We start from the raw sequence: 27,596 nt of genomic DNA, 5'->3' as shown, positions 1-27,596 counted from the left end.
TGATTTAAATGAATAAATGAGAAAATCAAGCAGTATTTGTCCCTATGTGTAATAAAACATTAGGCTGTACTGTGGATGGTTGATATTGTAAGTATCACAAATATCACTGACATCAATCTTCAGTGGGATGTGGATTCCATAATGATCTTATTTTACTATTAGAAGAAACCCTTCATTTTACTTTATTGTACACTATTTCCTGAACTTGGGTGCTTTACCCTGCAATCCCTAGTAGTATTAAACATAACGCTCACAAAGGTCATCATATCCACTGCACTGGGAATGTATATCATTTTCACATAGGCTGGTTCTCTAGATTTAAGGTCCAGTCCAATTTCTATTGAGGTCAGTGAGAATTGAATTGGCCATAAATGACATTCTCAGGATATCCACTGCTGCTATGTATCTTAAGCTTCTTTCACTAATGTTTTATGACTCTTTCGGAATCAATGCAACCTCGATAAAAAGCATAAGAGGTGGACTGAGTTTCATAATGTCTTATTGAAATTGAAAAACAGCCTTTGGCATTTTAAAATATATTTTATTACTTATTTTTCCATGTGTTTTTAGAAAGAAATATGAAATCTGCATGCAACTTTCTAAATATTTCAAACATTTAAATAGCATATGATAATTTAGCAGTACAGTACATTATACAGAAAGATAATATAGGGAGACTCCCTGTAGTATATTTACACATGAAAAGGTAGTTTTGTTATTTTATTTTTAAAAAGAGGAATGCACTGCTTAATATTTAAGTATTACATTCAAAATAATGAATATGTTGCTTTGTGACTAAAACATATATATTTATTTTATATGTTTGCCCTCTCTGATTTTTCATAAAAAGGTACCTTTCAAAGTTTTTTTTGCTACAAATCTACACAATCATACACAGTATTCTTGAAAATTAAAATATCTGAAAACTGATGAAGCTACAAACTTTTCACAAGAACCTCAGGTGAAAATAGATCAAACACATTCTTAGTAATAAAACTGCTCTAGAAATGTTTTCTAGTGTATGTAAAACATTAAGTGGGGGTATGTAATACATTTCATCTTTCAGCAAGACCCTCTTTCATTAAAGAACAGATACAAAGTGATGTTGGTAGGCATTTGACAAGCCACTAAGGAACCTCATCTCCGCAGCTATAAATGCCACTACACTTCCGTGACATGTTACACAGCAAGCTGTTCCTCAGTCCCTACATTGTGCTGCTTCCATCATAGTTGGATAACCCTAAACACACCACGGAAGCTTTCCCAGTACAAAAGGATAAGAGACACCGTTATATAATACCGCTACAAATATTGTTTGTCTAATGAGCTTATAAAGCTCGATTGTAATCATAGTGATGTATGAATGAATACAAAAAAAGCATTTATTTAAAATGAAAAGCATGAGTTTTCACAATCTCAGTATAAAGCAGACAGGTATGAAATTTGAAGTGTCCAACAGACAAATCTGGACCCTTCCGCACACAGCTATAAAATGTAAAAACTGACCCTTGGTAAAAAGTGCTTTATAATAATATAGAATTTGTGTCTTATGTCTGTGAGAGAGAAATATTCTTTGCAGAGTCCATTCCTTAAGTCAGCTAAACAAATTCCATTTCTTTTACCAAGAGTTTTCCTCTTATTCTTCATAAACCCTGGGAAATAAAAACAGAAAGCTAGGTATTTAAGTCATTTTGATTACAGTTAAAACCTTCCCCACCATCCTGATTAAACACTCGGAGCCAAATTCTGCACTTATTTACATCAGTGGAAATCAGGAGGAATGTCACTAACTTCAGCAGAGTCAGTTGCATTGGCACAAGTGAAAACAGAATTTTCCACCCTTCTTCCTTTCTTGAATGCACTGAGAGTGGCTAAATCTATCACTGAAAGGATTATTAGGATATTTAAAATGAGGGACTCCACATCCAACAGCATGTTTTTTTGCCCCGGGAAAAGTACAAGCTAATATGTGAAAATATGTTGCTAGTTTAAATATTTAAAAGAAGAATTCCTTAACTTTCCCTCTGTAGTATTTCTGAAACATTCCATGCATGCAGTCTCCACAGATCAAAACAATCTACAGTGGCATGATTATAATTGGCCCCAGAGATATTTTGGGAATGCAGGAATTCATTTTTACACTACATTTGACTTTAAAAAACACTGACACCTCATGAAAAAACATTCTGTGGGCTTAGTCCAGTTCCCACTGAAGTCATTAGCAAAACCCTCTTTGACTTTGATGGCAATGGGATTGGGTTCAAAACATCACATATTTTGTCTCTTCCCTAAATTTTTATTACAAGGGAGTCGTCTGCTCCTGCTGCTTCTCTCTATGACTCCTGCCATTAAGCTCACTTAACACTGCTGCTGCTGGTAGTTGCAGTTTACATCTACCTCATCCTCAGATGATCCCCAGGCAAGCTTTGTAGATCACTAGGGCTTGTGGAAAATTTTACCAACAAAACTGTTTTTGGATGGAAATGTATGTTTTCATTGCAATGAATTTTTTTATTTTTTTTGTAAAAGGTGTCTGCTTTCTGTGGAAAATTTCATTTTTTGTCAAAATATTCTAGCTAAAATCCAAAAGTTTTCAGCCAACTCTTTTGGTTTATGGCCCAAATCTTTTGAGTTTTGACTTCTTTGGCTGAAAATTTGGGCAAAAAGAATTTTTTTTTTTATTTTCTTCAAAAATTTCCTTGAGGGAGTGGGGGGCAGGAGGAAAAATTCAGAGCCGCTCTAAACACCACTACTCTCTGGAGATTCTCCTGGAGTTAATTCTCTAAGTTGTGTTGAGTTTCAGTGCACTCTGTCCAGCCTAGCAATGCTCCCTTCCATAGGCCAGTGCTGCCCACTTCCAGGGTTGTGCAGCCAACAATCGTTCACTTGGAGGGCAGAGGAGTTGCAAGAACCTTTAGCCATCCCAGCATCCTTCCTGATGCATCTGCAGCCACTGGGGACATGTGCCCTGCTAGTGTATCCGAAGGCTAAATATAGCCCCTTCTTCCCTACTTGTGACATCATCATGATTTCAAAAACAACTGGGTGTGCTCTTGCAAAAGGGGAATTGAGACTTCAGATGGGGAATAAGCCATAGGAGAAAGTTAACAGGATCATGCTGTGAGGCTGGAGGCTTAGACCAACTCTAGGCTATGTATCAACTGAGAGTTAGGAACGCTTAATGCTGGTGGAACATTATTTAAATTAAGTTGTTAAAATTGCAGTAAAATGTAGTGTCTGGACTTTCCTAAATTCTGGTGAATGGATGACTGTAATGCTCAGATACTTATCTCTGGATTTCTCATGTTAAGAGTAATAACTGTACACGTGCATTACATAACTCTCACATGGCTGGGACAGATCTCGTGATAACAAGAGCCATTAATCATTGCTGAGTTTTGCCCATAGAAATGGCTACATCCCTTAGGGAGCAGAGTGGTCAATTGACACCTATTGAAAAGCAACATTCCAAGGAAACTCCTTGATTCTCAGTACAGAGAGTAGGTACAGTTTACAGGACAATAAAGAAGGGGAAACTCCTACCCAGGGATGAGTCACACAGGATGACTTCTCCGAAGGATTACCTCATGGACTCCCCGATTACCTTTTGCATCTGCTACCTCTGGGGTCAGAACAATCAGATGTCAGGGTTTTCGGATAAAAGCTGCCTACTGGAAGGACACAGGGCTTTATACTTGATTGGATCCTAAAAAGCAAGGGCTTTGTCTCCCAGGTAAAGGATCTTTAGCTGCCACAGCTGGGATAAGCCTCAGAAGCTGAACTTGTAAGACTTGTTAACTTCAAACAGAAGTTTTATAAGATAATAACCTAAGTTTGTCTTTGTCTGTCTGTGTCTTTAGTATTCTTAGCATTGTGCAAATATCTCTTGCTTCTTTTTCATTTAATCAATCCAGCCTAAATGCATTTATTACAGGATTGGACTGAGTGTTGCCTCATTGGGTAAAGGAGGGATATCTAAGGAGAAACTGACTGACCTGTGGTGTGTGTCTGGTCCTTTGAGAACCATGGAACTTGGATGTTCTGTGACATTACAGTGAAAGGGAGCTAATTTCACAGGGGTCTACTTACTTAGTGTCAAGAGGGACTGAGGTTTCCAAGGGGACTGTTTAAGTTCTATACTGAGGCTGGCAAAAGCCTAGGGAGCTAATAGGCAGTGCGGTTAGCTGGTGTGTCTAAGGCTATGTCTAGACTACGCGCCGTATCGGCGGGTTAAAATTGATTGCTCGGGGACTGATATATCTCATCTAGACGCGATATATCGATCTCCGAGCACGCTTATATTGATTCCGGAACTCCACCAACCCCAACGGAGTTGCGGAATCGACAGGGGGAGCCGCTGACATCGATCCCGCGTGGTGAGGACGGGTGAGTAATCCGATCTTAGATATTCGACTTCAGCTACGTTATTCACATAGCTGAAGTTGCATATCTAAGATCGATTTCCCCCCGTAGTGTAGACCAGCCCTAAGGAGTTAGAGTCACAACTGGCACTGGAGTAACTTCCCTGTTATAGAACAGTCTGCCCTGAAGTGGAACCCACAGTCTGGAGATACCAAGGGCATGACACCTACTTCCATAGAGGGAATAAACTGGAGAACAGACATGCACATAGTACAATACAGGCTGGGGAGGACTCTCTCTAAGCAGAATATTTCCCCAGGTTTACAGAAGGTGTCAATATGCCATCACGGTAGTCAGAACATGCTGAGCAAATTTCTAGTTCTTTTAAACAGGTGAATATGTGTAATTATATCAGGTAAGGTACAGTTATAACCTACTCCTGCCCCTTGAGCTGTATTTTGGGGAGGATGATGCGAGGAAGGGAGAACAGGTTAAATGAACAATAGGACGTACACTTTCTGGCGATTCCTGGCCCGTTCATGGGTATCTCCCTGTATACAGAACAATCTATCCTATATTGTGAAGCTTGAGAGACAACAGAGTTAGACAGGTATTGATGCTTTACTAAAATACTGTCCTGTTTGTTAGCAAGGAGATGATTATATAAAGCATGTTAATAAGGCACAAGAATATGTCAAAGTTGGCATTAAAAGTCTGACAAACCCACACAAGGAAATTCAAAGATAAGGCTAAGACCCCAGGCAGTGCCTTTATACCCAGGCGTTACTGCACGAGTGAGGCCATGTGATACCAGGGCCTTTGCCATGGCAAGCTTTAATCTAATGCATCTTATTTTTATCAGCTTAAGGCAGATTGGTAACGTTACTTGAACGGAAGTGTGACAGGTTACCCCCCACCTTTGGGGTGCCACATGATGTTTAGCAAATCATAACCTTTCCAAATGATATCTCACATGACTTATTTTGGCCAAAATACACCTTAGTTAGGTCATATTCATATCATAACAATACCTCTATGAAGAATATGGGGCATAGTGTCACAGTAAGAGTCTGTGGTTTCATTTCCTTTGTTGTTTTAATGGTAGCTTTTACAAACAGTAAGGAAATATGGTATTACATAATAGTTGACATTTCACAATGCATTCTATTTACTTACCAGACCACAAACAGCTTATACAGAGCTTGCAGACAGGCAAAAATATCAACATGGAGTGGTGTCCCTTACATACGTTAATGCCATGAGCTTTCATCAGCCTGGCTATCTGCCCTGCACAGTGGCAAACTTGTCATCCAGGAACAAGACGTTTCCACAAAAGAATTTGCATTTGCCCTTGGCTCAGTCAACTGGATTTTTAGGGTAGGGTTAGGGTGATCACAGTCTGAGCTCAATACTGAAGTTAACAAGAAAGTTCTCACTGATTAAAATGGAAAAAAGATTGGCTCTATATTACTGCTACTTTAGAAATCCTTCATCTCTTAACATACGTGCCTGACCCAAAGCACAGTGAAGTCAATGAGAGTTTTCCATTTCACACCCTGTACTACACGGCTAATTAATTCAGTGTGCTTGAGCTACTGTACATTCCATCTAATGGCCCCAGTCCGGTTCTTTCATTCAGGCTCCAGAGTTGGTCTTTCGCTAGAGATTATGCTACGTGCTTTTCTCAGTTAACATTTATGTAAACATTCCACAGCTCCTAAAACCTTTACATACTGTTTAGTTTTACATTCTGATTCAGAATTCTCCCATGCTGATTTCATTCTATCCTTGATGATACCCTTTTCTAAAAAGACTGCTGAGCATTTCCAGAACGTGAAAGAGAATGTTGCACTGGTAACTGAGGCTCCTCCTGGTGGTTCATGGAGCTTATGATTTGTATTTTGGAACCTGAATCTTAAAGGTAGAAATGAGAGAAGAGTCCCATCTAGATTTATTAGAAAAATCAGGGGCAAGTCACTTTTCTATTCCTTTGCAATGTCTAAAACCAGGTACCACTAAGATATCCTCAGAGCTGCAAACTTGCAGTGGATCCAGCAAGTGAGATATGGCAGTATATGTTTGTGAAGGAGGAGTGCTTGACAGTCTATTGCACCATCACAATAACAGGTGTAGATCTCAAAGGTGAGTGCTGTAAATGGATGCAGCTTGAGTCCCCCATCCACACCACTTGCGTAAATGGGATTTTTGTAAGGAATTAAGTGGTGATTGGAGAGATGGGATCTAATCCACACCCATGGTCAGTCCCATTCCTAGGGGAGGTAAGAGTGGCCACTGTTGCTCCATCGCCCAGGCCAGGCACTGGATCCAATGTAAGCCTGCATCTGGTGGGTTCTTCTACAGTTCTCTATTCCATGCCAGCATATTCAGAGCTCAGACAGATCCAACTTCTCCCAGGCCACAGAGGGTGCAGAGAGCTGCCCACATCTGCACATCCCACATTCTGGGGTGCTGTATGGGTTAAGCGATATTCTACCAATGAGTGAATTTAAACCAGTGTGAGTAATATTTGTGCTCTAGGGTATGGTTCCTGGAGCTGGTGGTAAGATATTTAACTCCTCCCAAGGATATCCTTTAAGTTCTGTATATGGTAAGTCCTCCCTCTACTACCCTTTTCCTGCCAAAAGAAATGGGGAGACTAGCTACAGGGCGTGAGAGGAAATGAAGCTTTCTTACGCTCCCCTGCCTCAGCTCCTCAACTAATAATGAGCTCTAAGAAATCGTCGGACGTCCCTACCAAGGGGAAGATTATTACAGAGCACCCAACTCCATTTCAAAGCCAATGGGGCAGTGGGGAGCTAACTCCCCTTTGTTCCTTTAGACTTCCTCTTAATTATTTACAGACAACATAACCCATTTTACATCTGGTGTTCATTTATGTCTGTGTTTCTTTTCTGTTTATCACTGATGGCTTAGCTTGTGCAAAGGCCAGGATGGAAGGGGAAAGGTAGCATTGCATCCAGCAATCAAGCCATAGAGAGTTATAGCATGAAATTACAGCTGGGTGAAAAAGTGCTAAAATCTGGATAATCAAATATCGGGTAGTAGTGTTTCCTAGTGCTTAGAGCACGGGACCTGAACTCAGGAGACCTGGTTTCTGTTCCCAACTCTGCCACTGACTTTGTGTTGGACCCTAGGCAAGTAACTTAGCCTTTACTTGCCTTGGCTTCCTCATCTCTGATTTGGAGGCGATAAGGTGTAACAAACTTTGAAAATGTTAGATAAAAAGTATTGTGCAAGTGCAAAGTATTACTATTTAGTCTCAGAGAAGCCTATCCCAAAACTAGGAATAAACTGCATTCAGAGCCATTTATATTATTTGACTATTTACAGATGTAATTTGTAGGCTTTATCAAATAAATCGATCACATTGAATTGATTGTTTAGAGTATGAGAATTTTACTGTATGCATTTAAGTAGTAATTTCAAGACTCTATTAATAGTATCTAACCTTGCATCACATTTTTCACCTACATGATGCTTAAAAAAATAGACCCAGCAGTTAAACTAATGTGCTATCTGTAGCATTTTATTTAGGAAGGTTTTAGCCATTTCAGTCTAATTAGTATTTGTGCCATATTCCAGAGAGAGCCATTTGGACTATTACACTTAACTGTTCTGTGCTGCCATGTCTCAAGCATTCAAGCAAGAAAGATAAGTTATTTGCCAAAAGGAACAAATTTGTTTACCTATAATGACAGCACTTTATCCCACAGAAAACAGGAGTATCTTTTGCTGAGTGAAATTAATACTCACCTGCGTTTCTCCTTCCATATTGTGTACCACTTAACTAATCTCTTTGTGCTTTGGAGTTTGGGATGCAGGCAGTACTGCTGTCCTCCTCTGAACCGTGACTGCATAGTTACACTGAAATGGAAAAGGAACGATCACTACAGAAAGGTCATGAATAACTCACACTGGTCACTGTGAACATTTCAGAAAAACCAACATACTCTCTCTTGCTCCAGGTATTTCATTCATGTTAATGAGAGTTGCACACGTGCACTGAGAGGATAACAAGCCACTATGTTCCATGATAAAATTTGAGTTTGCAATTATAAAATTGGGCCAGGACCTCCGCTGGTGTAGCTCCATGGTCACCAATGGAGTTAAGCCGATTTACACCAGCTGAGCTGCCTATAATTTTTAATCAACAGTTTTATTCCACCCTCTAGCAAACATTTATTTTGGGATTTAATAACTGATTTAAATAAAACAGTCAATTAGGCCCAGTCCCGCAAACCTTTACTCAGACAAATAATTCAAGCACATGGAAAAAGTCCCATTGGACAATGCTACTTGGGAGAGTAAGGATTAGGCCTGGATCACTGATTTTGTATGCAGTAATGCTTTCATTAGCAGTACTTGTGTGCTTTGCAAACTTCTGGAGACCCCAAAGGGCTAGTCTGTGGTGCAAAGAAGACAGCAGCCACCTGGGACCATCTCTAGCTTTATCAGCGTGTGGGCTGATCCATTTAAACTTGCCCATAGCTGCACTGGAGAGGAACCACACAAGGACTGATGGCACCTTATTCTGGAAATAAGACCAGGCAAGGAGGTAACACATGGCCAATTTACTTCCTGGCCTTTCTGGTTTCCTCTTACTCTGTCCTTTGTTTGAGTGCTAACCATTTAATGCTGGTTAATTAATGGTCTACCATAATCCAGATGATGTCATGGTTTCACTGACAAATCAGCAGAGCTGGTCTAGAAATGGGAAAATAAGTTAGTAAAACATTTTAAATTTCAAAGTTGCTTTGAGTTCTAAGGGTTCAAAATGGTTCAATTTTCCACTTTTGGCAACTTTTTCTGTTATGTTTTTAACCACATTTTTTATCCAAAATGTTCATTTTCTAGAAACCTGTTTTTTAGTAGGAACCACAGTTTTTGGTTAAACTAAAACAATTTAGAAAATTAAGTTGGTAAAAATTTCTGTTAAAAAAATTCCAGGAAAATGGAAAATTCTGAGAATGTTGAGAATTTTTCACAAAGGTTTCATTTTTGAAAAAAGGGCCAATTTTTGGATGAAAATATTTTTTTTGTACATTTTTTTTTACCCATTTTACAAATCAGCAAGGGATACCACAATGCAAAATTCAGACAAAGGACAGAGAGAGCGGGTTGAAACATGTCCTTTTCTTCAGCTCTGGCTACTGGACCGAATTCTTGGTTGGAGCCCCACAGGGCTGGCCCAGGGTCTCAGTATGTCTTTCACTAACTAGACACAGAATGGGGGCTGAATTCTGGCTTTGCTTGGTTTTGCCCTCAGTAAGAGGCAAATGAATGCTGCAAAAGCACAAGACATCAAATCACTTGTACTGGAAGCATGAACAATAGGAGCGGGAAAAGGTGTTAAGGGTCTGTGTGCATGCTGAGGGAGGTGAATTAATGCTACAACATACAGACCCCATGCGCTTACTTTGGGCCTCACTAAGATAATTCCTGTGTGGTTCAATCCATAGAGAACATTTTCTCATTGAACTGAATGGGAGAACTGAGACCTGTGGGCAGTGAGTTTTAATGGAATCAAGCTTGAGGAACAATATTTGCGTCCAGTGGTTATTGTCTTGGCAGTGGGATTTGTGTGTGTGTGGGGGGAAAGATATGAAATCAGAACTCAGTCGGTGCTGTTTTGCTCAAGGAGTGAACAGAATATTTTCAGAAAATGACAAACTAAACCCCAGGAGAAGAGGTGCACTGCCTCTGGAGAACGACGATGCATAACTGGTTCAGAAAAGTAATCAAGGGCAACTTTATTTGCACTAAAGTTTATTACCAACTTATGATAATATTCATGGCATGATTATCTGACTAGTTGGGTTAATAAAGGAGTTTTAAGACTGAGATGCATTGTTTTATAGCAGACGTTCATCTTATCATTTGGACTGATACCATGTTAACTCTGTGCTGGGGGAAAAACAATCCTGAATGCTAGGCTTTCTTTGGAAGGGCTATTCCAAATTCCTAATAGATTTTTGGATAAATCCATACAGTTAAATCATACTTTAATGACTGATGCACTCTTTTGCCATTGGGGTTTTGTATAGTATATGGGTCATGGGTAACCCAGTTAGCACCTCCTATGACTGCCAGCCACTAGAGTGGGCTTTGCCATTTAACGAAATTCCTCATCCTGTGGCTGCCCTTGTTCTCTGTGTGCATATGATTCCTGCACATTGCCCCAGATGAGTTAACACTGGTGTTGCAAAAGCTGCAGCTCCCCCAGGTGAGCCAAATGAGAGCCACTCTGTGGGAAAATCTGTACACCGAGAGCTTGGTTAATCCCAGCTAGAAGTCATTCTGCATATTTTACAGCATCCGCTTCAAAGACAGTTTTGCAACAAGTCTGATGCTGAGTGGTTTCCTGCATATTTGTGTCACTCTGAGATTAGGGGTGTACCCCAGGGGACCAAAAGTAGCTGTATAGTATCTTTGCCGGCCCCTAGGATCATGAGGCTGGATGGGGATTGGTCCACTCCCCTAATTTATGCTCATCTGATTATGGCTTTAAGGGGCCATTTGACAGCTAAAAATAGTTAAAGATCCATTCCTTTCCCCTGGCCATTCTTTCTGTGTTGGGGAAAGTAACCAGGTGGCGCAGTGCTGCTATGATAACTCATCTCCTTAGTCAAGGGGAAATCTCAGCTGGCTGGATCTATCAGGTCCCTGGCTGCTTTGCCCAACTACAAATTGGGGACAAGAGAAGAAGGTCCAAGCCACCACATAGCCATGTGGCTGAGCTGGGCAACACATTTTAGAATCAGGGCTAGCGTGTACAATTTGTGCATAAAATCATCTGCACATTGTACCAAGCAGCTTTGGGGTAGTTTGGTCCATCCCTTTTCCTATATACAGCCATAAAACTTCTTGTACAGAAAGACAAGATGTGTTCCAAGAGGCTGCCCTGTTTCCATCCGCTTTTTAAATAGAATAAAGAAACTCTTAATTTCTGTTGGCAGTTTCCATTAACACCAATAAGAGTTCTTAAGTCTTTGAGCAATATATAGCATATTCTCTCTCTCTCTCTCTCTCTGTGTATATATGTACACAAATGTTTGTGAGTGATAGGAACTGGATGGAATAAAAATCAGTGTAGAATTTTGTTCATTATATTTTTAGTAATAGGGTGTTCTGGCTGCCATGGAATTAAAGGAGAGTTTTGCCATTCTGTCAGTGAATTAAACCCTCTTCTCACAAATATTTAGCTGAGTTCACTTTGAGGCTCTCTACACTTTCACCACTTCAACTTCATTGGAGGTAGCAAAGGTAAAGCTAGCAGTGTAGACCAGCTGCTTGGGTATCGGCAACCATGCTGGCTAACCCTGCTCAGAGCAGGTCTAGACAATGTTAAAGGGTCAGGGATTTTGCTGTCTTTCACAAACTTTTCCAGTTCTACTTATGTATTTTATTTCATTTTATTAGATGAATCTCTTCCAAACAATATATTCCACTGTTCTCCAGTCTGCCAATCACCCTACAGTTTACACACTTCTTCCATGTAAATAGACCAGAGGACAGTCAGGCTTATGGGGCAGGTTGGAGGAGAATCAAGATCATTCACTGATTTTATTTCCTCAACAACAGCCACAAAAATCCATTACAGGAACCTGGCTTTTCTGCGTCTTGTACTGAAACTGGTATCAGTAGTTTCTGGTCACAGTTCCGTCCAGTTGTTCCAATATCCCCCACTTCTCTCTAGTACGGATTTCAAGTGATCCTGAAGATGATAAGAGTCACTCCCTACAAAAGCACTAATGACAACATCTCTTCCTTCCCCCCCTACACTGGTGTAAATCAGGAGTAATTCCACTGAAGTCTTAAATTTTCTCTCCACAGAATAGGAATGGCCAGCTTGTTAAGGCAAGGTAATTGCAATTCTCCAAATTTGCACAGCTATATTCAAGATCAGAGCCTCGTTTGAAAGCTAATTCTTTTGCCAAGGCATTTTAGCAAAAGCTAAAGTATTTTATATATTTTCCTGATATTCTTATGGAAAGTGAGAAGTTGCACTATTGAGGTTCATTTCATGCTCACAATTTCCCCTTCTCCCCTTGGCTGCCAAGTCTGGCCCTGCTTCCAGTGCTTTGGAGCAGTCGTCTCTCACAGACTTATCCCAGCAAAGCTTGTTATTGTTTTCTTGACAGCACTTCACCATCCAGCTTCTGCTGGCATCTTGCTTGGGGAGAGCAGATTGCTGCTTGCCTTTCCAGCAGCCAGTCAAACTCCCAGGCACAGATTGAAGTCTCTAGCTGCACAGAGCGCTGTAGCAAATTCTCCAATTGCTTCTATGCTGCTGCATGTTTCAGCCCCTTTTGTTAGCCCCAGGTGATTGACATAAAATAGAAATGACTGTTTGCACCCGCTGGCTGGGAAAAAGGGCCCTGCTCCTGAGCGGAAGACTTCTGGATTCTAAATATTATTACCACTTTGCCAAAGATGCCTTTCTCTCTGACAATTCAAAGTGGTGTTTATTTAAGCCCCTGCGAAAGTTCAAAGGGTTATTGATTCAAAACGTTTGTTCGACATGTTCATTTCAAATGCCTTATTTTGAACCTGAGAGTTGACTTTGCTCCAGGCAGCATGCCTTGCTTTTACAATTTAAATATTTTTTAAAAAATTACTCAAGTGTTGATCATCTAAATATAAATGATATGTCCTGGGCTGCGTTAGCTAAATCCTGCCTTAGATAGATGAGTGCAACTTCCAAATACTGCTTTCGGTTACACTGCTTGTAAATCTGGGGTAGCTGCTTTGAAATCAGTGGATTCAATTCTTCCCTTATTGAATGGGGAGTTTGGCCATTCACGTCAAAGCAGGCAGGATTGGGTCCAACCAGAGTAACTAAAAAGAGAATTTGACCCAGAGTTTACATGGGTGTAACTGAGAGCAGTCTGTGTTTTGAAGAGGTATAAATGTATTGCACCGTGATATATTAAATCATCTTTCTACGTTTCAGTAAATCTGGTAACATTAACTGATAAGGAACAAATGCGACAACATATTCAATGCCTAGCCTTTTTGGTGAAGATCTGACAAGCAGCTAATAAGAACAAGTAACAGTTTTTAATTAAAGCTAATGTTAAAAAATTATATAATACCTAGGTTGAGAAAAGAGTGTCTATACATCTGGGTATAGGAGGACATTCTTCTGTCCTTGCAGAGCAATGGGGTAAATAGCAGAATAAGTATTTTCAGCTATTCTTATTCAGGCACATAGACCGTTTTGTGCAAAGCCTTTCAAAAACTTTGACAATATAGAAGATAGGATACATTAACACCTCGCTCCCGTGCCATTGTTTTAAACTGTAATATACCCCACTGATCTAGTCTTTAGAGCTCCCTTTGACTTTAGCTTATCAATTGTTTCTACTGAGGTTTCATTTCAGCATTGGTCAATGCACGGCTATTTGCTAATACAGATGGCAGCATTTTTCTTACAAAATTCTACTTTCAGTTACAATCCATGCAACCCTACTGAAATCAAAGGACTTGTACGAGCGTAACTGAGACAAAAATTTGCCTCAATGAATTTGGATGATTCTTTATTACTCAAAACTTTTGTGGCCCAAATTCTGTTCTCATTTGTTACTCCCCATGTAAATCCACAGTAGACTGAGTTTAGCATTCTAGATTTACATCTGGGCAGCTGAAAGTAGAATTTGACCCTCATCATTTGTTAAACTAATAATTACTCTCATAAGCAATATTCTTTAGATATTTATAGTATTAAGCAGATTCTACTGTACTGGCATACTACAGATAGGATTGGTTCATGTAGCTACATATTTTATTATGGCTAATGTTGGAAATATATCAGGAAATTATAAAAAACAAAGAAGGAGGTTGCAATACAGGGAGATGCACTTCACTTGGTACATAGTAGAATGCATGCAGGAACACTTACATGATCATTTTTTCCTTACAATGTGGATACTTTGGTTTGATTTCCAGCTTCTGAACAGCAGAGAATCTTATCTTAGGACCCTTTCTTGAGCATTTGCACTTTGATCCTACAAGAAAAAGTATTTACCATTTGTGTACAAAGTTATTCTGTAACAATTGCAGTTAATACCCCCCATCATTAGCTTATGTAAATATACAGACAAGTCATGTTTTAAAAACCTATAAAAATGTACGCTTTAGGGGGTTGTTGGGCTGAAAAGGGCAATATTTTCCTTCTGATTTACCACAGAAAGTGTTAGTAATTCCCTGAGAAAGCCATGTTAAAGTACTGGAACTGGTGTGGTAAATATACACAGTACTGCAGTGTGGTCAGTGTTGATTTTTTAAAGTGCACCTGCTGTGATTAAACTAAACTTTAACAAATGCAAAAGGAAAGAGCTAAAGTCTGTTGTAAAGATGAACAAGCTTACACGGCTCTCGGTTTTTGCCTCCACTCTACTTTCGCAAGTAGAACTGGCGGGGGGGGGGGGGGCTCTATATTGTGCTTCTGAATTTCTTACTTGCACAAATTCTAAAGGTCTCTTCCAAGCCTGACAAAATCCGAGTTTTGTAACTGTCATTTTCGTGGAAAACTAGAAAACGTCTCTGTCGGAACTTCACCCTCAGTTCAATCCATTATAGTGCATCAAGCTAAATTCTGCAGGCTTTCAACTGCACAAATCTGGAGTAACTCCGCTGATTTCAGAGCATTTACCCCAGATATACTGCATACCAGAATAAATGGGCTATAAAATTATAACCGAGGGCACAACTTTGTCCCCCGTGTTTTGCCACTACTTACACCTAAAAAAACCAACAGCCTGGAACTACCTTCCACTGCTGTTAGATTCATCATATCAATTCTTCCCCGTACAGACTGAGGACAACAATAAATCTCATTATAGTATTTCAAGGAGCAAACACAGACTACTGAGGGGGAAAAATCATTGAAAAGAAGTTTAAACGGGGAACAGGTACAAGAAACTAACTTACCTTCTGCAGCGGCTAAGCACATTACAATGAACAGCAGAAGTAAAGCTGCTGTCAGGGGCTTCATGGTAAGACCTCAGGGATCTAAATAGATGTGTCAGAGAGCTCACTTATATAATCGGATTGCTGTTCTTGCTTCTGGTCTTCGAGCAGATTCACTGGTTTGATGTTGTCAGGGAAGGAACTTGGAGAACCTCCGGATTCCTTTCTCTTGCTGCTGCTGCCTTGTCAGTTTCAGCTCTCTGTCTGAGCTGCCTGTGCCTCTTTGCTCCTCTTGTCCTCTTTTAAAACAGCTCCTGCTGCCCTTCCTGCGAACTCATTAATATGCAGAGCGACTCAGCTCACTGCAATTTCTCAACACAAGGGAGGGTGGGGATGGAAGTGATCCTAGCTAGGAGATCGGATGGGTTTAGTCTAGGGAAGAGAAAAGGAAAGGGGGGAAAATCATTCATTAAATCTACAGAAAGCGGGAGGAAGATGAAGAAATCAGGTTCTTTATACAGTTGCCAGGTATTTTTGACTCTTTTGCAAGTGGCATGAGCAAACTTGTGCGGTTCTCAAAGAATTGTGATGTTGGCTCCATTCAGTATGTGGTGGATGCAATTGTCTGAAGGGAGTTGAGTTGGTCTGAGCTATATTTTGAGATTGTTTCTAAGCAATGAAGGAGCTAGAGAAATGACAGCTTTCCTGGGAAATTCCTATTGGCATTGAAAATAAAGTGAAGAATAAAACGATTCTGGGAAATTTCACCTCGTGAGAAATCTTGCCTTTTTTTTTTATTTAAAGTTCTTCAACTTTGCCAGGCTTCCAAATTTAAGTGAGCTTCTGTGAATTAAATGGACAAAATTGTCCCTGTGGGGGTTAGCACAGAAAGTGTTTATTAGAGGAGCAATTTATTGCTTTTAAGGTGTATTTGAGCAATATGTTCTCTCTCCCCTCCGTATTTCTGTTTCAGGATCAGTTTCTGATCTCAGTTCCACCTCTCTGAATCTGGAATAACTCCTTTAAAATGAACAGGGTAACTCCAGATTTATGCCCATGTAAATGAGATGTCATAAGACCAGAGTCAGGCCTGCAGTCTCTCTGTTAGTACTATATTTTAACTAAATAGTACTAGGAGTTGTAGTGAATGCTTCTCCTATTCCTCTGTTAATCTTGGTCATTCGCCGCAGACTTCCTGTGACTATGCACAGGCCACACACATACATATGTTTATTTACCTGTTTATAGGACACCTATCATAAGGTTACTGAGTGCTGTACAACAAAAGCCAAAATGTTAATATTAATTATAGCCTTTAACCATAACCATTATTACTAACATCAATCCAAACCAGCTGAAATCTGTATCCACCCAGTCACTTGTGAATAACAACCCCAATTTCAAACCCACATATTCCTAAAATCTGATGCGTTCCCATTCTATATTAAGTTTTCTACAGCATTGTTATTCTTATGGCCCTCATTCTGAGCCTCCATCCTGCCCTATGTTTCATGCTCGGGCGTTGGCAGGTTGAGGAGTACATACATACCACACACACACAGCACGTTGAGCACAAACATTGATGCAGTTGTTTTGTTCTGCATGTTGCCTTTCATGTGAGATGTGCTGACATGCCTGGAACATTCTGAGTCTCCTGCAGGCTTGCTAATGCAAATATGTGTTAATATTTCCTTTCTGAGAGACGTGCTGCTCGTGTACAGTGGATAACGGGTGTGTGTGTATGTGTGTGTGTGTGAGAGAGAGAGAGAGAGAGCAAGTACAGGCTGAGAAGCATGGCAATGAACTTGCCAGATGAAGCACACAAGTTTTGGTGGGCTTGTTTGCTACAGCTCACACAACTAGTAAATTCTTTGCTGCAGCTTTAATAAACAGGGCTTTGAAAAACCCCAAACAAGGAAGCTTATGTAGGACAGTGATAAAATTTGAGGGACAGTCCGGAGCTCCCACAAATTAGGGGATCTTGTATGACTTCTGGTGAGGTTGTTGTCGAGACAGCTGTCGGTTCCCATCAAGTAAAATACCTCCCTGCTCTGGTCCTGCTTCCTGGGGAGAAATTGGGCTTCTTATTGTTGAGGGGATTGCCACAAGCCAAGCGGTGCCTTATCAATGTGCGTAAGGCCAGGTTTGCTAATATCTGTCTATCTGAGGTAGTTCTAAGGAGCCTCTTGCCTCGTGTAACAGAGTGGGCTGGCTCTTTTCAGCTGGTGAAGGAAGACACGAGGCCAGAACCTCTCCGTTCTGGAAGTTAATGGTAAAGGCAGCCACTGAGGGGAAAGATATCTTGACAAGGAAGTTGGGAAGCAAATCTGAACTGTTGCCTTTCTTCAGAGCCTAAAATCAGAACTTCAAAGTGCAAGGTGGACCAAAGATCCCCTCTCTTCTCAATGCTGGAGAGGAGATTCTTGTCATCTGGGAAGTGTAGGCCACCACAGCTTCCTCTTCTTATACCAGGAAGAGATTGGGAGGAAAAGAGTTTCTCCGGGGGAAACGGAGAACCGGGGTTCCCCAGAGACTTGTCACAGCTCTCTGGAGAGAATGTGTGATCACAGAGACCCTTGAGAATTAGCACCCTGAGAAGGGGAGAACCTTTTTATTCCCCTTTTATTGGACTTCAACAGTGATCATCTGGGAAAAGTCTGTGACCTCAGAGAGTCTGAGAACAAGTACAGTGGGAAGGACAACTCATTCTTTATTGGGCTTTGCCAAAGGGGGAAAAGAAGAGGAATAAGTCACCTCTTAGGGGCTATTTTTGAAAAGCCTCAATGTGTGTGGTGTTGTGTGGATGGTGACCTGCCATGCTCTGCATCCTAAAAAAGTGGGGTAAAGAGCTCCAGAAATATTCCTTGAGGTCTGGTTGCTTTGTGCAAGTAAATACCAAACTGATTATGAAAACGTGTTGATCGAGTTTTAATCTATCTGCAGTGTGTGTCTCTGAAAGAGCTGGTGAGACTCAGTGAATATATACATTTTAATGCACAGATGGTGACAAACACTTTGTAATATAGGCTGTTATGGTGCCTCTTAGAGAATCAGGGGAGAAGTCTGCCACCACTCCATAAGGAAAGGGTTCTGTCCTGTGGGAGCCAGAACTAGTCCCTTGTTGCTACAGTGGTTCCTTGGCCCTGGAGCAAGATGTGTTTCCCATAATTTTTTGGTAGCCTCCATATGGAGAATCAGGGAGAGTGACTGTCTGCAGGAGAGAAGTCTGGGTTCAGAGCACAAACAGCTAGTGCGCTTCCCATCACTAAAAACCTGCAGAGAATTATCCTGCCATCTTGAGTACTTTCTTCCCTGATTTCTGCTTGAGGAGGGCTCAAAGCATTCCTTTCGACACCCCAGGCCATCACAAAACAGTTGATCAAGTATACATGGTTTTTTTTGGTACCCTAAGTGAGGAATATCACCTAATAACTCACATCATAATTAACAAGGGCTATCTAGTGCCCTCAATTCCACATATGTGACTTCCATTAACATTTATGAGACATGTTTAGACAGCAGCACATGTCCCCAAGGGAGCACAGCAATTTCTTTACTGGTAGCATATTACAGTCTCTGATTAGCTAATTAGAAGGACATTGTCACTGATGACAGGTCCGACATTTAATCTAATTAAATATTCTTTTCAATTATTCTTTCCAGTGCCCTAGCCCAGCATAAAGCTCCCTGGCAAGCTGCAGAGAGGACCTGGCTTAGAGCCTGCTGGTGAAAATAGCCCAGCACTGAACAGGCCGACCACAGCTTGCCAAGAGAGGCTTGGTGAAGTGCATCCAGGAGTTCACAGCAGCAATTGCCCAGTAGGCTGGATCCTCAGACTGGCGGGAGGGCTGCTTTGCCCTCACTCCCGAAGCGGGTGCATTGATGCCCTTACTAGGAATGCACAGAAGCTGCTTTAGAAGCAGCTAGCAGGCTAATGGGGCTTTCAGAGCACCCAACAATTAGTGGAGTAAACCAGCTGGCATCAAAGCAGCTATTTAAAGGAAATCCTTAGGAGAGAAAACACTACCCACCCCCTCCTGTAAGGACTTTAGTGTTCCCCACTGCTAATACCCTATGCAAATACCTGCACGCTGGGCCAAATTTTGCTCCGGTCATTGAAGCTAAATTCATTTAAGTTAATATAGCTGGTGGAGCGAAGCCAGGCCCTACTCTCAGCTTGATGGCATTTCTCTCTCTGTCTGTCTATAACATGATAACTTTTGAAAATTGTGACTGATCAATTCCAAAATTTCAGGGAATGTTCTAAGCACCAGAGGGCAGAACCTTATTGATTTTGGTGAAAATCAGGAAAAGCTGATTGACACTGAAATCACTATTGGATCGCCGAGGGTAGGTCTACGCTGCAATTGAAAACCCGTGACTGGCGCGTGCCAGGCCAGCTGAGTCGGGTTTGCAGGGCTTGGGCTGCAGGACTACTTCGTTACCGTGTAGATGTCCAGGCTGGGGCTGGTGCCCAGGCGGTAGGACCCCGGCGGAGTGGGAAGGTGTCAGAGCTTGGGCTCCTGCCTGAGCCCAGAAGCCTACACTGCAATTAAACATCCCCTCAGCCCAAGCCTCGGGAGCCCAGTCACTTGGCAAGGGTCAGCTGTGGCTGTCTAATTGCAGTGTAGACATCCCCTCAGAATACGCAGTGAGGTAATGACCTGGAGCTGGGGAGCTGAGTCACTCTGGATGCAGGGGTGTGGCAGTGACCTTGAGGTAGGGTTTGGGTTTAGGGTTAGGAAGAGGGTTAATGGAACCCTCACCCCACTTTGGCCAAGCTTCTCTATCCCTCCTATCTGGGTTCCTTGCCTGCCCAGATCCCCTCAGATGGGCAGGCTGGAGTGGGGATGAGGGGCCGAGCTGTGTGTACAGTTTCTCCCACATAAGCAATGAAGTGTGCAACCCTCTAGTTGGTCTAGGCCTTTCATCAGTATAACTGAGAATGGAATCTAACCCAGTGGCTGGGAATATTTCCCTTCTCCATAAATCTGCAAATTATTCCATTTAGTGACTTTGGTTTAAAGATACTAATACTAATACTGCATGCAACACTTTGCACCTGCTAATCTGGCTTCACAGTCACACACACACACACACACACACATGCATTTAAAGGTACAAGAGGGAAATGGATTCCAGAGGAGTCTACCTCTGATGTAGTCCATTGACTTTACAATTGAGACATGGGTATGTTTTTACCCTCGTGATTGCTGCTCACCATAACTTAGCAAGAAGGATCTAACTGGAGAAAGCCCCCCCCCCGTTCCCCATCTCCACCTGCAATGTGCCCCTTTCCCTAACTACCCACTTGGTAGAAACTTGGAGAGGGGATAGCAGACATGAGGTCTGGATATGTACTCTGGAACTGGCTGGGTAGCACTGGCAGAACTGCATGTGAATAGACCACCTACATGCTTGGTGGAGTACTTAATTGCTTTGCTAAGTGGCTCAGGTTACCTGTACCTCTGAGCAAGATTTGGGCGCAGGTGCCCTGTGAAAATTTAACCTATTTTTAATTAAGAGGCCTGTTCTGCAAAGCTTATTCATGTGAGTGGCCCTTACTTACATGATGAGTCCCATAGACTGCAGTGGGAGTACTGAACATAGTTTACTCGCGTGAGTTGTTTCAGGATCATTCCCTAAGTGCTTAGGGCTCAGTTCTTTCTCTGCAGAGGTGGATCCGTGCTGCAGATGAGGGGAAGAGGGTCACACCTGGAGGCATTAGGACTTTGTAAGAGACTGGGATTTGACAAAAATTTAACAAATATTCAAGAAGATCAGTACGGAGGGTTTTTTTGCTTTTGACCCTTTAGAAGCTGCTGCACAACTGGAGGAGAAATGTGGTTCTCTTAGGTGCTGGACTTCTAAGGGATATTGATGACATCATATAAATTAGAGCATTATTTATTATTATTAAATATTTATTTTTCAGTAGTGCCTAGAGGCCCCAACTGAAATCCGAGCTCCTTGTGCAAGGCGCGCGTGTACACACACACACACACACACAGAGTTCCTGGCTCTGAGAACTTACCTGTGAAACAGGTAAAGAGGTGGAAGGGAAAACAGAGAGGAAATGACATAACTAAGGTCACAAAGCAGGTCAGTGCCGGGAATGGAACCTAGGTCTCCTGATTCTGAATCCAGCACAATATTCACCAGAAACTAAACAAAAAGCATGAATATGTGAGCTTTTGGCATGGTATGGACTCAGAGCTAGTCGTACTTAAACATTTTCTTGTATCCCAATGGTTAGAAAATAGATTATTGAAGTCTCACTGGCTTCATCCATGTGGTTTATTTTGTTGATAGACTAAGACAGTATTTGGGTTAAGGCTAACCACCCTTTTAGATTTAATATGCAGTTAGCTGAGAGAAAGGTACGATGAATGGAATGCATATTAGGCACTAGTCAAAATGGGAGTAATGTTTATAAAAAATGGCACGAAACAGGAGCTTATTCTCTGCCACGAGAGAAAAATATTGGGAACAGCTAATCCTTGTTTAATGCTTAAGTATGCCCAGATCATTGTACTAAGGAGTAAATTAGTCATTGGAAGTCACATGATTAAATTCCTGTGTATTATGTCAGAAATTTCAGAGAGGAGTCGGACTTACACAAAAAGTAGGAAATTCAGAAGCACTGTTAATTTCCCCCCCGGATATTGCACTTTAAATTCCTCTAAGTTTGCTGTCTGCTGGAGGCAGTGGCGATTTTGCATTCGCTGCAGATGCAACCTGTGGCAAAGGAGACATGCAATGTGCTCTCTCACAGAGACTTTACTTGTATTCCTTCGTGTTTTGTTGTTTTCCTATATAAAAGCCATTGGACTTAAAGTACAGGCTGTGTGTGTCAGAGAAAATGAACTGTATGAAACTCCTTTCTGTACACTGCGTGTTTAGAGAATTGTATTAGATCAGTAGAGGAAGTTGCAAACAGAGATGTGTGTGTTGTGTGTGATGGTCGGGTGTGCCAAGACAGTGTCAAATCCACCTTTTCAGCTTTAACTTGGAATGACTTTGTTTTTACAGTTCTGAATGGTTGTTTCTGGTGTTTGACTATTGGAGGTTGGAGGTCTGAGCTTTGGATCTCAACTCTCTGACTCTGGGGAAGAAACATTTGGGTGAAAATGTCTGCGTTCCCCTCAGTAAATGTTAAACAATGGATGAATTTTGCAATACGTAGTTCTATTGTTTATGCAGCCACTGCTTTCTCCTGATTTTTATTTTTTTCCTTTATGAGTTTAAATTCTTGACATTGTTCTCTGTCCTGGGGTCAGTTTAAGACAACTCTCCTGATAGCCCTAAATTATTTAGCAGCCAGGATTTTCTGTTATACTCCAAACGAGTAGCTCCCAAATCAGAGCATTGCAAGGTATCTATTTCTTCTCTTTGAAACTGTTCCTCATGAATGATTAAATAAGACTAGTAATAACATAGAAGAACAGTGTGTTGACACTCTACAATTGATCTGAGAAACATCTCAGGATATACATCTCCGGATTACAAGTAAGTTCTGCCAACAGCTGATGAACTGGAAAAAAATATGTGTTTTCAGTTGTGCCTAACTTTCTGTTGACTAACTTATTTGCATTCTCTAATTTTGTCTTGCATTTGCACCTGGGTGTGTAGTCTGTTGATTACAAGATGTTCCTAGAAATAAAAATTTAGTTTTGGAAATTGCCATAAAGTTTTATTTCATATTTCACACTGAAACAAGTTGGATTGGTATTGAAAAGTTAATCTAGGATGCTAAACCTCCTCTCTATGTTTCAAGTTCCCTATAAAATACATTCCTGTTATTTACTCTATAAATTTATTCCCAAATAGCAAAATCAAAACTTGAAACAAAACTCTGGGGAGGCTCTTGTAGGCTTCCTTATAATCCGTATTTGCCATTTCCTGCTATTGATCAGCTCCAGGAAGCAGTTAAAATGATTCAAGCCAGAAGCACATATTTGCTGGATGAATTAGGGCCTAGAAAACATTTGTTGATGAATGTTCTCAGCTGGAGGGTTAGCTGGTTGTTTGCACATGCAGTTTTCAGGACTATGCATGCACTCCCAGTACTTTCATGTGAATTTACCTGAAAATCTGACTCCTTACTTGAACCTTCTATACTATTCCTGGGTCCAGTTCTACCACCCTGACACACATGCTGTAGTACCTTACTTCAGAAGTAGTCCCATTGATTCCAAGAAGAGAAAGGCACTATTCAGTGTGTGGAAGAGGGCAGAATTGGTCCCCGTTCATATATTTTATATACACACTCTCACCAGTTGGTTCTGCTGTTTTTTTTAGATCTATGGTCTCACATTACAAAAATACAATATTTTTGTGTGTACACGCAGTGTACATCTGGGTCCCTCCTTTATAGCCTTTGAAGGGTTTTTTAAAGCGTATTCTCTTTGAGAGATAATTGATAACTGTTTACACATGACCAGTAACCATGGCAATGAAACACCCACAGAAGAAAGTATTAAAGCAATTAGGTACAATTACTATAATTTAGAGTGGTTAAGTACAGAGATAAATCACTTCACTTCATCTCATGTGATGTTAGGCAGCTGAAAGGAGCGAAAGCATTCATGATAAATTTTTAGATCAAGTGTGCTCAACATATGAGTGTGTACACACACACACACACACACACACACACACACACACACACACACACACACACACACACACACACACACACACATTGGATGAAATTCATTGCTATGCAGACAGCCAGTGCAAGGGCCATTTAAGTCCCATTTAAGCCAAGCTTGTGTGCTAGCCCTCTTGGTAGAGCTTTAAAGGATACAGATGGAATTTTCCATTATTTAAAAAACACTATTTCCCTGTCCCCCCCCCCAACCTTGGTTATTTGTAACAAACCTTTGGAAGTTTGTTAACTAAATTCTCCTTCCCCTTGACTTCATCGGTGCTCCACAGACCTGCTGTTTTGTTATTGGAGTATTAGTTATTAATGAATGCTGAGTTTCATGCACTCATTATTTTTTCCTTAGAAAGAAAAGCATATTTAAGCCTTTTTTAAAAAATAAAGCATTCTAACCAATGACACAGACAGTGAATATGGATGAAAGAGAAGTAGGTTGTAATTTGAAGCCAGCAATTGTAAAATGTGATTATACCCTGAATAATAACTTTGTTAAAAAAATGGCATTATGGAGGTTCCATGTTCACGTGCCTCCCCGATTTCCATATCAAATTGCTCAGTGTGCAAGTAAAACAGAACATCCAGCCCTGCAAATTCACTCTGGGCTTTGACAGTCTGAGTGGGCTGTTTCCATTTTCATATCTCTGACAGCCCCACGGGGTACCCAGGGTTGAGAATCACCTCATCACCTTCTGCTCATAAGCGTGAATCAGTCTTGTTTCTGCCTCCTATGAATCAGGTCCGTGAAACCAACAGCATCTGGCAGTACAAACAGTATCTTCTCTAGGCCTCCACAGGCCTTGCTGTCTCCATACTGGTAACAATAGACACGCACCAATCCCCACGTTTTCAGACCATTCCCTGTAGTGTCCAGCCCCTTCTCCATGGAACTCTCATAGAATTACCAGGTCTGCTTTTCCCAAAGGAACAGTGCCCACCAGCCTGTAAGATTCAGCTCAGATCCAGCACTTTGCTTAACACCACAGCACGTAGACATATCCATAGTGAAAACTAGAGTAAGTTTACTATTGAAGATTAGAGACTCAAGTGATAGCGAGTAAGATGACTGGAATTAAATGGTTACATATAAAACAAAATTGGAACACGCTTTCTAGAGACTAAACTTCATTAAGAAGTTACTGTCTTGTCTAAAGAAGTTTCTCTCACCCAAAGTTCTCTTCAGCACTTTCAGCCCAGCCTAGTTGAGATCCTTTTTTCACGAAGCAAAAGTGCAGGCCTTTTATTCCATCCGTGAATGGTGCCGGAGCATCCCCCTTGTATCCCACATATAGTGGAACAAACCTTTGATGTATATCTCCAGAGAGGATCCTTCCCTCTTGCCTCTCCTCCCTGCGGCTGTTTTTCTCTTCCAGTTAGATTTTTTTTCTCTGAAGTTCTCACAATCCTTCATTTGCTTTCAGTTCAGACTGGTGATAGGTGACCCATTGTGAATGAGACAATTCTCAGTTTACATGTAAACAGATGGATGAAGACACATATCTTGTCTGACAGAAAACCTTTTTATCACTTTTGCTGGTGACCAGCTGCCACACCCAGACTTTAAGAACATGTTTTCAGTATATACCTAACTCCTTACATAATATATGTACATACGTTTCACAATAATATTGAGGACCAGTGTGACACCAGCTTTCATTTGAGACCTCACATAAATTTCTCTGGTGAATCATAATGTACATACCAGAATCAGGAGATTCCTGTAACTCCCCTGTACTCCCTTGCCACTTGGCATTAAGACATTCTTGGATCACAATATCATCACCAGTGATAACAATTCTGCAGACCTTTATATGCCCTTGGTTAAACCTGAGCACCCCATTTGCTTTCAGTGGGTTTGCACAAGTGTTATTGAGGGCATCATCTGAATGCAATTAGGTTGCAGAGGAGAAACATAGTGTTGTTTTTTTAAATCATTGAATAAACGCACAAAATCAGATAGTAAATGTATAGGAGATGGGCAGATCCCACTGATTGATTTGTGGGTACTAACCAGGGGGTAGGGAAACAGAAAATAGCTACAGAAAAAGGCTGCACAAATAAATATATTGCAAATAGACTAATACTATAAAAGGCACAAATACTGGGTCCTTTGTATCAGCAGCTGAGACTGACATTTGCAAAGATTGTGCTGAGAGTTCTGGCTGAATCTTCCATGCTCTGCAAGCTCCCTAGTTGGATCTCCCAAACTTCAGTGCTCTCCGACTCATTTTACTCCCATCCTCCTTTAGCTTCTGATTCATTCCAAAGACCTTGGTGACCTTTCCCAGCAAATGGTTCCTTTCTGAAGAGGAGGGCAGTAGTTGCTATAACAAATTGGAAACAAAAGCAGTGCTCCATATTCCAAAGGCTTTGGGAGAAGTTTTGGTTCTGGTGTCACTGGTACAAATGAGACTGTGTGTTTTTACTAATCCTCTTGCTCTGGAAGAAAAGGCTGTAAGGTCTCAGGAGCATATGCTAAGTCCCATAGCAGCTAGATACATCGCTGTGTGTTTTTTTTCAGAATGCACTAGGTGGAACACAGAATTAGCAGCAGTGTCTTGTTCCCACATCTTCTCCATGCGATGTAGAGCATAACAACCCTCCCCTTTACTCCCACAGCAACTATAATTCAGTTAAATGACATATCGGCTTTACATAAAATTAACAGGACAAAAAGTACAAAGTGAATCAGGAAAGCCCAGCAGATAGCACAGCTCTGGATATCGGGATAGTATCCTTTGCTGAGTGTCTGTCACCATATCCAAGAACACTTCTGTTCTCAGTAGCCTCCAGGCTTATTCAGGTTGGGAGAGTGCCAATTTCAATAAAGTTTAGTTTTGCAAAAGTTTAGTGTTCCTGGGGAGCAAGAGAATCAGTGAGGATTTCTAAGAGGGAGGTGTTCAGAATTAAAAAGGGCAGAGGGAAAACAGATTAGTTTTTTTTTTACCTTGTCCCACAGCATGGGATCAGATGAACTCTTGTAATTAACATAAAAAAGTTAGGGACGAATAAAAGAAAATACTTCTTTCTGCAGAGCACTGATATAGTTAGTCTGAAATCGGTTCCTGAATTGTTAAAAGGGCTGGATAATTTCATGATCACTAGGAATATTTGTATCAAAACTAAGCTAAGATAAAACTCATACTGAAAGGGCCAAGCCTGACACCTGAAAGCGTTCAAAAAGAATCCACCCTTCTCCAGTTCCCCACAAATACACTGTAGATAAGTGCATTACATTATTAATTTTGCCTATTCTTTGTCAAGCATCAGTAGTTGGACACTTTTAGAGAGAGGCTGCTCCAACTCCAATTAACTCTCTGTTTTTATATTTGTTCTTTCTTTCTGCTTAAAAAATGACTGTTCTCATATAATTGTATTTTCCGGCTAGAGATCTGGCAAACTTTGAACGATTTAGAATGCTGATCTGCCTTAGCTTGTACACGGGCAAGGACAACTTGGCAGGTAAGTTGACAATGCCAGTCCTAAACAGCTTCATGTTATAACCCACTAGGATCATCTGGTTTTGCCAAAGAGACACTGAAATCACTGGCTAGTTCTTCAAAGGTCTGTAGCGATTCTTGATGTGCAGTCACTGTAGCAGGTCAACAAAAAGAAAATCACCAAAGAAGTCTAGAAC

General features: G+C 41.0%; 1 protein-coding gene across 1 annotated transcript; it reads right to left on the bottom strand.

The window, feature by feature from the left end:
• Nucleotides 1-520: 520 nt before the first annotated feature.
• Nucleotides 521-15,857, bottom strand: CXCL14 (C-X-C motif chemokine ligand 14). Its single transcript, XM_030573691.1, has 4 exons — nucleotides 15,316-15,857; nucleotides 14,285-14,390; nucleotides 8,137-8,247; nucleotides 521-1,652 (listed from the first exon to the last, which is right to left on the bottom strand). Exons 1-4 carry the CDS (start codon nucleotides 15,377-15,379, stop codon nucleotides 1,637-1,639), a joined length of 297 nt encoding a protein of 98 aa, XP_030429551.1. The 5' UTR covers nucleotides 15,380-15,857; the 3' UTR covers nucleotides 521-1,636.
• Between the last annotated feature and the right edge of the window lie 11,739 nt (nucleotides 15,858-27,596).

This window comes from Gopherus evgoodei, chromosome 8 (assembly GCF_007399415.2).
Source record: "Gopherus evgoodei ecotype Sinaloan lineage chromosome 8, rGopEvg1_v1.p, whole genome shotgun sequence".
NCBI lineage: Eukaryota > Metazoa > Chordata > Testudines > Testudinidae > Gopherus > Gopherus evgoodei.
Note: the sequence above shows the minus strand (reverse complement) of the source record. Positions and strands in the feature narration are given on the sequence as shown.

Bases quoted from the DNA above. Each gene is read 5' to 3' on its own strand.
- CXCL14 (XM_030573691.1), bottom strand. From the start codon at position 15,379: ATGAAGCCCCTGACAGCAGCTTTACTTCTGCTGTTCATTGTAATGTGC. The intron at 14,391-15,315 runs GTAAGTTAGTTT...TTTTTCTTGTAG, and splicing joins GTGCTTAGCCGCTGCAGAAG to GATCAAAGTGCAAATGCTCA. The intron at 8,248-14,284 runs GTAAGTGTTCCT...TTTCCATTTCAG, and splicing joins TGTAAGGAAAAAATGATCAT to TGTAACTATGCAGTCACGGT.